The sequence below is a fragment of the Ambystoma mexicanum genome, chromosome 3p, assembly GCF_040938575.1.
Source record: "Ambystoma mexicanum isolate Mex_15411 chromosome 3p, UKY_AmexF1_1, whole genome shotgun sequence".
In the NCBI taxonomy this organism is placed as follows: Eukaryota; Metazoa; Chordata; class Amphibia; order Caudata; family Ambystomatidae; genus Ambystoma; species Ambystoma mexicanum.
In genome coordinates this window covers 960,673,062-960,686,151 of record NC_090925.1, presented here as the reverse complement: position 1 = coordinate 960,686,151, position 13,090 = coordinate 960,673,062, and the positions used below count along the sequence as shown (strand labels likewise).

Sequence of the window (13,090 nt, the reverse complement as noted above, 5' to 3'; positions counted from 1 at the left end):
CAGGGCCCTATGCGCCCTCTCGACTGCGAACCCCTGGGTCAGCACCCCGCCAGTTATCTCTTGCAAGAACATGGTTTCCACAAATTCCGTGGGGTCCGACCCTTCCGTTCCTTCTGGTAGGCCCACAGTACGAATGTTATTGGGTCTGGCGCGTCCCTCTGCCTGCTCAGCTCTGTCCTCCAGGTTACCCACCCGTTGCACAAGGGCGTGGAGCTCCCTCTCATGAGCGGCGCACTCTGCCGTGTTTGTGGCCGTCTTCTTCTCCAGGGTCCCATGCGCTCCGAGATCGCCCTCACGTCCTGTCTTAGCAGGTTCACCTCCTCCTGGACGGCACCGACCTTGAGGTCTAGGCCTTCCTGCAACTCTTTCATAGCAAGGCCCAGCTTGGTCTCCCAAGCCACTTTTAAGTCCGCGATCGCCGCCAGCACCTCCTGTATCGTGCCCGGCGACTCTGCCATTGCCACGGGAGTCTCCTTGTTCTTGCCTCCTTCCCCCCCTGGGGGGGGGGACTTAGCGTAGGCCTCCATCGTGGGCTGTTTGGCCTTGAGTCTCACCCCTCTCGAGGACATACTGCTATGTTAGCTGGGCGGGAGCCTGTCTCGCCTGATAAGGGATCCGTAAATCAGTACGGGAGTCCTCGCCACTTCTTGCGAGCGCAGAATCCGGCTCTCCACACCACAGAGCGCCCCACACGCCCAGCACACGCCAGCTCCCAGGCCCACAGTTACGTTGTTGCTGCTGCATCCGTTCGGCCCTCCAGCCCGCAGGGCAGCAGCGCGTCTCTGGCGGACAGGTGCTCCCCTCTTGCTCCGCTCCGCGGGTTATCGTCTTGCACAGGTCTCAATGCAAAGAGCCCAGTAGGTCCCGCGCTCGCAATCGCGACTATGTCTTCACGGCCCTCGGTATTTGCTGGGTGTCGCCGCCATTTTGTCTTTGTCTGCCGGCTCAGGGCTTACAACGGTCAAAAGCATTTATTTCAGCTTCCGAACCTCCCGGACACCACAAACTTTCAGCGAGTGTGGTGGAGGCACTCCCACGCAGGGACATCAATTTCTAGCGTCGGCTGGCCCCTATAGACGCACCTCTCCTCCAGGATCAGAGCAGGATCAACGGAGCTCCACAGGAGTGCGACCCTTTACATGGCCGTCCAAGCCACGCCCCCTGCGCGGATACTTTGTCTTTTTTTATCATTCGGGTACTCAGTCTTCAGGTGTCACGCTCCTTCCCGGCGCATCTCGACTTCTACAGGGTGCAGCATGTGTCCATCCTGAAACGGGCTCTTCACAATTTCAGACCCCCATGCCCTCTGCCTACGTTGCCTTGGCCCAGACCACGGTTGGCAGTCTTGTTCAGTGTGTGACTCGCTGTCCTCAAGCGCTGAAGAACAGACTAGCCAGGTGGAGGGAGCTCTTCGAAAAGTCTCCTCCAGAGGATCTCAAGAACTTTGTGAAGCATCAAACCAGGCCCAATTTAGGGCATATATTCTCCATTGCACCCCGCAAGGGTGACTCCTTCCCAGGGACTCTCCCACGTGGGAGGGACCGTTTGGTCCTTCTACCAGCACGTGCACTGAGGCTGCTTCAGCTACTGGCCTTTGGGGCGAGGGATCCTCTGATCCTCCTGGTGACAGTGTTGAGGGACCGGTAGGTTCTTTTAACGGGTCTCCACCTGTGGGGCACTGCCCTTTAACCGGCAATATGTCTGAGTGGGGGCGCCTAAACGCAGCTCTACCGACCCCCAGGTCGAGTGTGTCGCACCGACCGGGCCTAGGCCTGAGGAGCAGGGTATTCCTAGTGATCCACATGCAAGAGTCTTGGAGGCCGGGCCCAGTGGGCCGAGCAACACGTTGCAGGCACGTGGCAGGCAGCTTGACAAAATGGCTGCCTCGCCAGAAAGAGGCACCCATCTGACGCCATTCCAGGAATTTGGCAAAGAACGTGTCAAGGTGGGACTGGCCTCAACCAGGTACGTGGTCGTCAGCAACCCCTGCCACCTCTTTGGCAAGTGAGGAGGTGCTCTTCGAGAAGTTCCTTGGCCTCATGAAGTCACCTCAGATGGGGGTGATCATCAAGGACGCCATCAGGGAGGTCCTCCCTACGATCCTAGCGGCACCACAGATGCCTCTGCCGACGCACGGGCCCTGGCACAGCCACCTCCTCCGGTTCCCCAGGCGGCTCCGTACCGGTCTCTGCTGCTTTCACAGCCTCTGGCCACGGTCCCAAGTACGTGGTACACAGGAAACGGTATGCTGGGGAAAAAAATTCATCAACTTGCCGGTAAGGGCAAGACCAAACAATTAGTGATATTTCTGTGGACCGTGGTCCTGTCCTCTTGGACACAGGGTGTGAAGCTGGTCTGGTGCGGGGATGAAAGTGAGGGCAACCAGCACAAATATGCAAAAGTGCGAGAGGGGAATTCAATCTCGCATTTTTAAATCTAGGCAGCTGGCAATCAAAACTGCGAAGATTGAGACATTGGAATAGTCATGTAACTTTATTTTAACACTAATGACTGGAGAGTTCCTTGCAAAAAGGGTGGTTGTCCAAGGGGGTGATTACCAAAGTACCGAATAATCGCTAAAAAAATGCACTGTCCCACTTGGTGTGGGATGGGAAAACCAATACTTTTTGGGTTTTCTCTCAATTTTATGCAGTAACCCCTATTGGTCTTGGGGGTATCATAAAATGTTGTGGTGGAGCCACAACAGGTAATGTCGACCGGTTTCGATGGTTCATGACTGATTACCGACCATCTTCTTCAGGACAAGATCAATCTTCATGTTCTATTGAATAGTGTCTGTCCTCTTACTAGGGCAGCGATGACAGGCTGCAAAGTGGATCCTGGGAGGGGAGACACAAAAAACATAATTGCAGAGAGGGTGAATTGGCCTCTAACTGCAATGTTGCAACAATAGTACATCCAGAGTACAGCTAAAGAACCTGTTGCAATGCAAGTAAATGCTAACACAAACCAGGTGCTCGCCAATTCAGAGCAAAGAGCCAATCTACTGGTGGCTAAAAACATAGACAAATCAACCCCGTGGAGGAAGGAGGGAAAGGTGACAGGATCTGTGCACGTGAGGAAAGGGAAAGGGGGGAGGGGAAAAGGGAGGAAAGGGAACGAAAAATGGGGTGTGCGAGGAAAGGGGCCTACCTGGAGGGGATAGCTGTGCTATCCAGGAGGTCAGTTGAGAGCCGAAAATGATCTCTCTCCAATGGCGTACCTACGGAGAAGGCGAGACTGATAAGGGACTGGATGTGCCGAGGGGAACGCTGAAAGGAGCGCGAGGAAATGCGCCTACCTGAGGAAAAACGGGGCGAGCACTGAAGAGCTGCAGCCTGCTCGGTCCCAAGGCTGTAAGTGTGCTGTGCGGCTACAGCGGTAAAGGCCAACTACATCTGACGGTGCATGGAGGCGTGGCACCGTGCGTGAGGGGTGCGTAAGCCAATCGGCTTTAGCCACGTCACGGATGTTTACAAGGATAAGTGGCCTATCACAGGCGCAACCCGGGCAGGGATCTGGATAACGGGCGGCCAATCAAAACACGCCATGGAAGGTGCAAGTCTGCTGACGGGCTGGGACAGGAGCGGCCGTGTAAAGAGTGAAAATTAAAAAGTAAAAAGGCGGGGGGAGAGCCGGGCAAGGCGTGGCCCGTGAGGTGACGTGGGCACGCGCGGAACCAGTCAATGGTCGGTGGGTGTATGTCAACAGGACCGGGCTCGTGACGGGGCGGGCAGGAGGAGGAGGGACAGAGCTTACGTGTTGGCCCACAGGGGGCCGGCTGTGAGGAGGGTGCCTGGATCATGAGTGGAGAGTGCAGCCTCTGGCACTCCTCCTCCACAGGATCCTCCAGACCCACAGGATACGGATGAGGAGGAGGATCCTGACAAGCCATCCTCAGCCAGGGCCTTCCACAAACGTCTTGCTGGGCTGGCAGAGTATCTGGGCCTCCCCCAGCCCGAGGTCGAGCAGCCGGCAGAGGGGGGGGGGTCCTGGCTGAAGTCCTTACACGACGCCCCTCTGCCAAAACCAGGATTCCAATGCAAACCGATGTAGTCTCCCTGCCCAAGAAGGGTTGGCTCAGGCCCCACTCGGCCCAGCCGGTCAATCGACACCTGGACGCCAAGTACAGGCAGATGGAGGGGGATACTCTTGCTCTTGGCCCATCCTCAGCCTCCTCTGCGGTGCTGCTAGGCAAGGAGGAGATGATCTTGGAAGCGTACGGCAAGAAACTCTATTCCAACACATCCTTGTATCTTAGTCAAGCCAATGCAGATGCCATGCTGGCTGCCGGCAACTAAAGATTATGGCGGGAAATTGCGGACTTCCTTCTGGAACTCCCTGCTCAGAGCCAATCAAGCTTTAAGGCGGGCTAGCAGAGGCTAAGCTGGTGGCGCATGACCTCGTGGAATCCACAGTGGCCCATATTGACACCTGGCCGTGCCATCTCCATTGCCACGGACATGAGGACAGCCTGGCTCTGGGCAACTAAATTTAACCCAGACGTCCAGGAACGCATCCTAGATCTACCATTTGAGGGGGGTTTGGGTGGGACATGTTCCACTCCTCCACAGATGAAGAGCTGTACAAAAAGAACTCACAAACGGCCAAGTCTTTATCCATCCTTACAAAGACGACGCCCAAATCATACACCCAATCTCAGTAACGCTCCGAGCGGGGTCGTATGTACAGACGGTTTCAGGGCTTTCAAGAATGTAGATCCAGGCAGCCAGACTGCTCGCCGTCTCAGACCCGGCGCAAGCAACAAAAAGTGGGGGAGTGCGGGGTGGAGTAAGGGCCTTTTCTAGTCCCCTCCCCCCCCCCCCCCCCCCCCCTCCTCCACCACAGCCTCAGAGGGAAAGAAGGCATGATACGTCCCTTCGGGTCCACGTGTCTCCGGTGTGGGGCAGGCTTGTTCTCCATGCACATTTCTGGTGCCAGAATTTTGCGGACCCCTGGATCCTCTCCGTAGTATCCACAGGGTACCATCTCCCTATCCCAGCCTCTCCTCCCTCTTCCCCTTTGGGTCCCAGGTTGGGACAGCGACTGTTTTGGTGGAGATCTGGTCCCTTCGAAAGAGCCAGGCAGTGGAGGAAGTCCCAGCCTCTCAGCGAGGCTTTAGCTTTTACTCCAGGAATTTTGCCATTCAGAAAAAGAACCAGGTGGGCCTGAGAGTTGTGCTGGACCTTAACCCTCAACCTCTCCTTACCCGTGCAGAAATTCAACATGGTCACTCCAGCTGGCTTCACGGCCAAGGTCTTCGAACATAGTACACTCCAGCTTTTATAGCAGAGACATTGGACAGGGGAGACTGGATGTGCTCTCTGGATCTGAAGGACGTGTACCTACACATCCCAATTTGGCAGCCTCATTGTTCTTTCCTACGGTTCAGGATCATGGGCTTCCATTTTCAATACAAGGTCCTCCCTTTTGGCCTCAACTTGGCCCCGAGGGTATTTACCAGGCTCATGAATGCTGTGGCGGCCCTCCTCGGAGCGCAGGGCCTCCACATCTACCTATACATTGACAACTGGCTTGTCAGGGATACATCTCCTGAAGCGGTTCTCCACTCTTCCAATGCCCTTATGAACACACTGCACGATCTGGGTTTCTCGCACAATCTCAAGTCGTCGCAACTGCACCCTACAACTGCAGACTGACATTCTTGGGCCTCATCTGGGACACGTGCTCCGAGAAGGTATTTCCGTCTGAGAATCTCGGCCATTTCCTCAGCAGAGAAGGGACCTCGGCATGGTGGTACCAGCATCTCCTGGGTCTTCTGGCAGCGGTCTTATTAGCCGTGTCGCACACAAGACTAAGGATGAGGAAGTTTCAGCTGCACTTCGCTGCCTCATGGAACCAGGACCGGGGCTCTCAATCCGAGATGATCAACCTCCATCTCTCCAACCAGACCTGACTTGGTAGTCCAGAGACTGCAACCTGCGGCCGGGCAAGCCCGCAAGCCACCATCACCACAGATTCCTCACTCGAGGGCTGGGGAGCCACCCTGGACGATCTCTCGGTCAACAGCACCTGGACTCGACAGGAGTAGGAATACCACATCAGTTGGCTAGAGCTGAAAGCCATCTGGCTGACTCTCTGGGCATTCCTACCACTCCTGAGGTGCAACGTTGTCCTCATCCAGATGGATAACTTGACCAGCATGTACTACGTCAACAAGCAGGGAGGCAACAGATCCCCTCCTTTGTGCCGACTGGCGATCAGCATGTGGGAGTGGGCCCTGGTGTTAAGACGGATTTCTGAACTCTGTCCTGGTGGCGCAGAAGTTCAGAAGGCCAACCTAATTACTTGGAACAGGGTAACCTCTGGACAAGCCAGACCAATCAAGGTAGCGATCGCGGCGGTCAAGACTAGGTCTCAAGAGGGGTGAGGGTGACTGAAAGCCCGCAATGAGCACACAAAGCAAGGACACTTACAAATTACTCCAAACAGGTGTTATATTAAAAATATATACACATTTATTCCAAGGCCTTTAAAACAATGACCGTAGCGAGAAATCACAATACAACTCTAGTAAACAAACACATACCATACCAATACAATATATACAAATACAACAAGTCTCAAGCGTTAGATGCACAAAATGTGTAGTCCACCTAAAAGGGAAGGAAAACAGGCAGTGCGAAATAATGCTTAGACCCAGTCCGCCTTCAGAGGCACCTAACTGAAAGGAAGTCCGAGCCCTACCAAGAGTGGAGCCTTGTGCTCAAAAGTACCTGCACACGCTGGTGCCAATGGGCAAAAGGGGTCTCTTCGAGGGAAATCAGGCAGTTCAGTTTAGTGCACAAATGAAGAACAGTGTTCCGCAACTCAAGCGCAGCCTCCACTGTGGGCAGAAGCAGAGCGCGAGTACGGAAAGGCGTGCTGTTTTGACACAGCGGGGAAAAGCTATGGGCTCCTGCAGGAGGGCGACCAGTTCCTAGCTATGCTACTCACCGGTCCCCGATGCAAGCAGACCCAGGCTTCTCCGCGTCAGTTTGTCGCTGGCAGGTTCAGAAGAGCAGGGGACGTCTCGTCGTGTTGAGTCTGCAGCAGCAGAGTTGAGTAAAATACGTCCCAAACGAAGGAACCCGCACAGTTTGTTACCACAGCAGGGCAACGGAGCGGCCGTGTGTATCTGAGCCAAATGTACACTACTCACTTCAGACCTGGGAACGCCAAGTGTACGAATCGTGTGAGAGTGACAAGGGCTCAAAATACTACACAACCTGGCGGCGGTTACAGAGCAAGACTCCTGTGTAGGCTGGTCAGTCTGCTGGATGGCCCAGAGACGCTTCCGAAGGCTTACTAGCAGGAGATGGTGAAGATGCCGAGAATAGCTGTTCCCGCTATTCCAAGGGTCGAAGTACCAGTACAGGCCTTCTGGTTCGATCAAAGGTGAAAAGGGTTTCACAAGGCGACAGCAGTGCAGAGGAGCAGTCCTTCAGCGGGTCACCAGCGATTCCTCGGTTCAGCCTCTTGGTTGCAGGATACTTGGCTCCTGTATTCCTTCGTGCGAACTTACGAGATCGACATGGTAGTGGTGTTTCCAGCCCCCTCTTATCCACGGTTCCCTTTGCGCCAATATGGAGGGGACCCAATGGGAGATCCGCTCATCAACACTCACACCATTCGTGGACCAATCACGGACCACGGTGGTCCCAGGCATTTACACCACCCTAGACTCTCTGGCACCCAGGATGTGTATTGGGACCAGACATCCCAGCCCACATCCTGGAGGCACACACCAGGCATGTAGAAGCCCGCGAAAGCATCCGTGTTTCGCGGGAAAGTACATGCCCAAATAAGGAAGGCCCCGGGTCGGCTCGACCTGGGGAAGGTGAAGGGAGCAAGACGGTCAGCGGACAGGACAAAGGAGCCTCGTGGTCTGGCCATTTTGGGAGCCAGGCCACCATTTTGGGTTAAGTGCGAGAAACGTGCTTAGAACGCCAAAAGGAGCTCAAAACACAAACGATCGCTGCCACCATTCCCGTCCGTGAATCACTTGCACCGATCAGTTACAATCCTAAAAGAGTATCTAGGGCCTGTAGAAGGCTAGAGACTGAAGAGAGCAGTAACTTAGCTTACAGTGCCCTCTTGTGTCATGTTGGACGAAAGCCGCAACATGATAAAAGAAACTACGGAAAACAGCGTTTCCCGGTACTGACTGTATTAAGGGCATGTCAGTTTCCCCGTAAGAAAGGAGCGAAAGCCCAGGGGAGTGCGGCAGAAGGCTGCACTTCTCTGGCAAAATCGAGAACAAGGTGAAAAACAGCAAAAAGTTTAGGGGTTGCCACATGGAAGGAAAATTACCTACAATTACGAAATCTTTCCTAACACCTGGAAACGACATTTACCTCACGGCAGTCCACCTCCCGGGGAATCCAACCTGGAAGCGGACAATTACGAGTGGCAGCTAAACAACCTCGTTATTCAGGAGATTTTCAACAGATGGTGTCACCCGCAGGTGGATCTCCGTCACCTGACACAACAAGAAGTGCCCCCAGTTCGCATCCTGGCAAGGTCAGTGCCCTGGCTCTCTGGGAGACTAGTTTCACCTCCAGTGGACTGGCATGAAAGCCTACGCCTTTCTGCCTGTTCCCCTATTCACGGGGTAATTTGCAAGATCAAGGAGTCCCGCCAACTCATCATTCGAATAGCTCCATGGTGGTTGGCCTGGTCATGGTTTTCGGAGCTGCTCGGTCTATCGGAAGTGCCCCTGATTCACCTCCCGTCAGACCCAGCTCATCTTCTGGCACAGCAGGGGGGGCAGAGTCATCCACCCTGCTCCAGGGAAACTAGCCCTCACAGCGTGGTACCAGAGCAGGTAATGCTCCGGCACCTTAGCCTCTCACAGGCCATTCTGGAGATCATACAAGGTGCCAGGAGCAAAGCTACCAGGGTACAGTACAAAAGCAAATGGACCAGTTTCTGCCACTGGGCAGACTCCAAGGGAATCGCCCCCCCCCCCCAATCCTCCCTTGTCCCCCTCTGGCATGCACCTTTGACGACGTGCTCTTTTTCAGCGCACCTTGCTCATTCAGGAGTGCAGGTGGACACTTGCTGCACATACCTCGCAGCCATTGGGGCTTACAGGAACTCGGAGGAGGGCATTTTCTCCTCAACCCTATCGTCAAACATCTGACAGGCCTCACAAGGTTCTACCCGCCTGTCAAGCAACCACACCCTGTGTGGGACCTTAACATAGTTTTGACGCACAAACCGTTCGAGCCAATGGCGTCTGTGGACATCGGGCTGGTCACCATCAAGACGGCTTTACTAGTCTGCCACGGCTCAGAGTAGGCGAAATCCAGGCGCATGTCGCCTCTGAGCCATATACCACCTTTCACAGGGATATGGTAGTCCTGCGGACACACCCGGCATTTCTGCCGAAGGTTCCGTCGGCCTTTCACGTAAACGAGGAAATAGTCCTTCCTGTGTTTTTTCCCAGGACAAAGCGCAGAGAGTGCTGCACTGCCTGGATGTCAGGTGTGCCCTGGAATTCTACTTGGAGAGGACCATGGGCTTCTGCAAATCTGACGCCGTGTTTGTGACTTTCGGAGGCTCAAAACCAGGCTATCGGGCCTCTAAGGATTCCATATCCCGCTGGATGATCTCTGCCATCAAAGAAGCATATGAGGGCCAGCACAAGCCGCTCCCGGCCAACATGCATGCCCACGCAGTCGGGGGCAAGGCAACAGCCATCGCATTCCAGCGCCATGTTCCTTGGCAAGTCATAAGCAGGACGGCCACTTGGGCCTCTTCCTCGGCTTTCTGCAAGCATTGCTGTTTGGATGCCGGCTCTAGATCTGATTTGGCTTTTGGACAGGCAGTTCTCAGGAACCTATTTGCTTAAGGAGTGTCTACTCTCCACCCTGGAGCGATAATCAGTTGTAATCGCCCATACAGTATGGAGGAAAGGGGACGGGATGTAAGAGTAATTGTAAGTTACTCACTGTAGTGACTAACGTACTTAGTCCCCTTTACTTCATACGTCCCACCAACCTCCCCTTAATAATACTGGTGTCATTAGGCAATGTTAAATCTATTGTCAACGCGTCAATGGGGACTGGGGTGTGGCACCGGGGTCAGGGCAGCGCATGCTCCCTGGGCAGCACCCCTCTAAACTTAAAGGGGAAGAAAGTTTTTTTCTGGTGAAAAAGGTTCCGTCTCGCGTCCCTTGCCCATACAGTATGGAGGAAAGGGGCCTATGGACTAAGAGTACATTAGTCACTATAGTGAGTTATTTATAATTTATTTGAATACTTGTCACTGTGAATCTGTGTAACTCCCCTGCAGCTCACATTGTCCCCTTTTGAGATGAGCCTAACTGCTCAATCACGCTGCCAACCTGTGTAGTACAGACTTATACCAAAGGTTGGGTTACTATTGCTAGGAGGTCAGGGTCGTTGTAGTGCACCCAAAGGGTACTGCAAACAATTTTGCTTAACAGTGCAGACTGTTTGACTGCTCCTTTTGCCATTAACCATGGAACCTCTTGAGTTTATCCTGTTGGATAGCATTGTTTTTGTTTGCTAATCTAATGTTTTTAGAACTGAATCTTGAACGTTTGGGAAATTCTGCAAAGCCCCTGCTTTAAATTCTGTTCCCAACTGCACACACTTTATGTGCATCATATATTGTTAGATCTTTTGTGGCCTTTCCCTTTTATACATGTATGTTGCACTGTACATTGTCACCATGTTCTGAGTGACTGGTCCACCATGTCCTTACCTTGGAGATGAGTGCATGTCAGGAGAAGCCCTGCAATCGTGTGGCTTGATACTCGTCCCTGCTCACATGGTATAGGAACATTTGAATGCCTTTATCCAAGGTTCTAGTCACCGGTGTCTCCTTTAGTCTGCAGTGATTCCTCTGGAAAGTTGGTGTCAGTCTGGTACATTTAAGGCCCCAGGAGCACTGGCCGTGTATGGCCTAGTTACTTCAGCTTGTCGGTGTTGAAGATTATTTACCTTTTACAAAGAATGGCGTATTGCTATACAATTTTAAGTGTTAACAAGAGGCAGGTTCCACCTCCCAATTGAATTTTCGTTAAGCTGTTAAAAATATTTTTGAGAAATGAACCATGCATTTTAGAATTTCTGAATGCAGAGTGCAGTTTATTAATGAGGGTGAGGTCTGCTGTAGATCTAGGCAGGCAAGACTTTCACTAAGGAGGTAATGTATCCTTTAGCCAAATTATTTGAGTGCATTGCATTTTGAATTGGAGGTTCTCTACAATAACATGTTTTTTTCCGGATCCTATTCACAATTTGCAACGTTTAAAAAATGCTGAGATTTCAGATGCATGTATCTGAACCTTTGTTGACACAATGTGTGCTATTTCAGTGATATTGCACATGTTCCATCTCCTATTTTGAAACCTGCCCCGCATTTGGGAGCTTTTCCTGTGGCCGACTTCTGTTTTTAATAGGTTTTTGATGGTTTTCAAATGTCTTTCCAGCTGGACGAAGCCGTGGCTGCTGCTCACCTAGACAAACTGGGCGTGAAACTGACCAAATTAACAGATGACCAGGCCAAGTACTTGGGGTTGGAAAAGGACGGGCCCTTCAAGCCGGACCACTACCGATACTGAGCTGCCAAATGCTGCACTGGAAAAAGCAACCTGCAGAGAAAGTACTTTGCTGTGTAATAGGTTTACCCTTGGAACCATGAACCTTGGAGCTGCTAAGTTGAAACTTTCAGTAATGAATGGGTTCCTTTCACTGAATCAAGCCTTCAGTCATCTTTGGTCCGAACGTCTGTTAAAGAACCCTCCTGTCTCCTTGGTGCAGTTTCAAAGCATAGTGAAGGCGAATCCTGATTACTGATAGTTGCTTTTGCTTATCTTGTCCTTTCGGAAGTCCTTTTCTCGCCCTGGTAAACGTTGCTTTTGATCATTTTTCTAGACAAATGTTTTGTATGAAAACTGAATACTGTAATAAGGAATGATTAGATTAAGCTGTACTCTAGTGGGGTGGATGTTAGAGAGATGAGATTTGGCATGGGGGGCATGGCCAGTGAAAGCTCATTCAGCATATGTGACCTTGAAAGGACTGTTCAGCTACATGTAACCACAAAATGCCCACGTGGAACATCTCGAGTTTGGTGATTGGGGCACTTCTACCACAAAAAACCTTCTGCCCTTTGCATTTCGTATGGCCTCTGTGTTTATTTGACCATCAGTTTTGAATTGGCAGCCAATAAAAAGAATACTTTCCTCTGACACTTCTTCAGACTATTGACTGTTACTGATGTCCATTTAAATCCTTTAGTATGTTCACGGCACATTGCTGTACAGCATCTCTGTGCCAAGTCCTGGAATTTAAGGTAAATTGTAATTTCCCACCACAACATGCTCCATGATTGCCGTCTTCTAGGTTGTGGCTGTGGTCCAGTTCTTGGTGTCCTATGCATGATGGCTGCAGTGGGAGAAAAGTGACAAAGATGATTTGTAGTGAAGATCAGACAAACGGGCATCAGCATGAATTGGCAAAAATGTTGCACCTGTATAAAGGCTCTGGTGAAATGCATTAGACTAGCACATTCCGGCGATATGCACAGTTGATGCAGTTGTGCAGTTATATGGATGTATCCCTCTTTGCCACCATACTCTTATCCATATTTGACATTAAACTCATAAACGACCTGCACTGAACAATCCAGCTTAGTTACACAACAAAATGGGGGTTCCACCTTGCAGAATAATGGGCAGAGGTGCATTTGGCTTATAGATCCAGTTTAGTGACCTTCTCGTGGGAGTTCCTGCTTTCTTTGTTATCTATTTTACTTATTTTGTGGGTGCGATTGTCGTCAAACCCAGCACTTAGCTGAAGTAAAAGGAGCTCGACACTTTGCATGCTGAGTAACAACAAATACAATCCAATCCCATAGTCTGACTTCATCACAATAGTTAATGTCGCGACCCTTCAAATTGCACTGTGGCTTATGAAACTATTTTAAGGGCATGCTGTCTTTTTTTACATACAAAGCAGTCTACTTGGGTATTGCATATTACAATGTTCTCCAAATGTGGCTAGCCTTGCATCTGTTTACTGCCCACAACTAAACAGAAGGTTCTTGGTGTGAC

General features: G+C 51.8%; 1 protein-coding gene across 1 annotated transcript in view; it reads left to right on the top strand.

Moving 5' to 3' along the window:
• The window catches only part of AHCY (adenosylhomocysteinase), a 403,130-nt gene extending 390,904 nt beyond the window's left edge, over positions 1–12,226 (top strand). The window contains exon 10 of the mRNA XM_069652263.1: positions 11,465–12,226. Coding sequence (XP_069508364.1) covers positions 11,465–11,596 — 132 coding nt within the window. The 3' untranslated portion in view covers positions 11,597–12,226. The remainder of the gene's footprint in view (positions 1–11,464) is intronic.
• Positions 12,227–13,090: the final 864 nt, after the last annotated feature.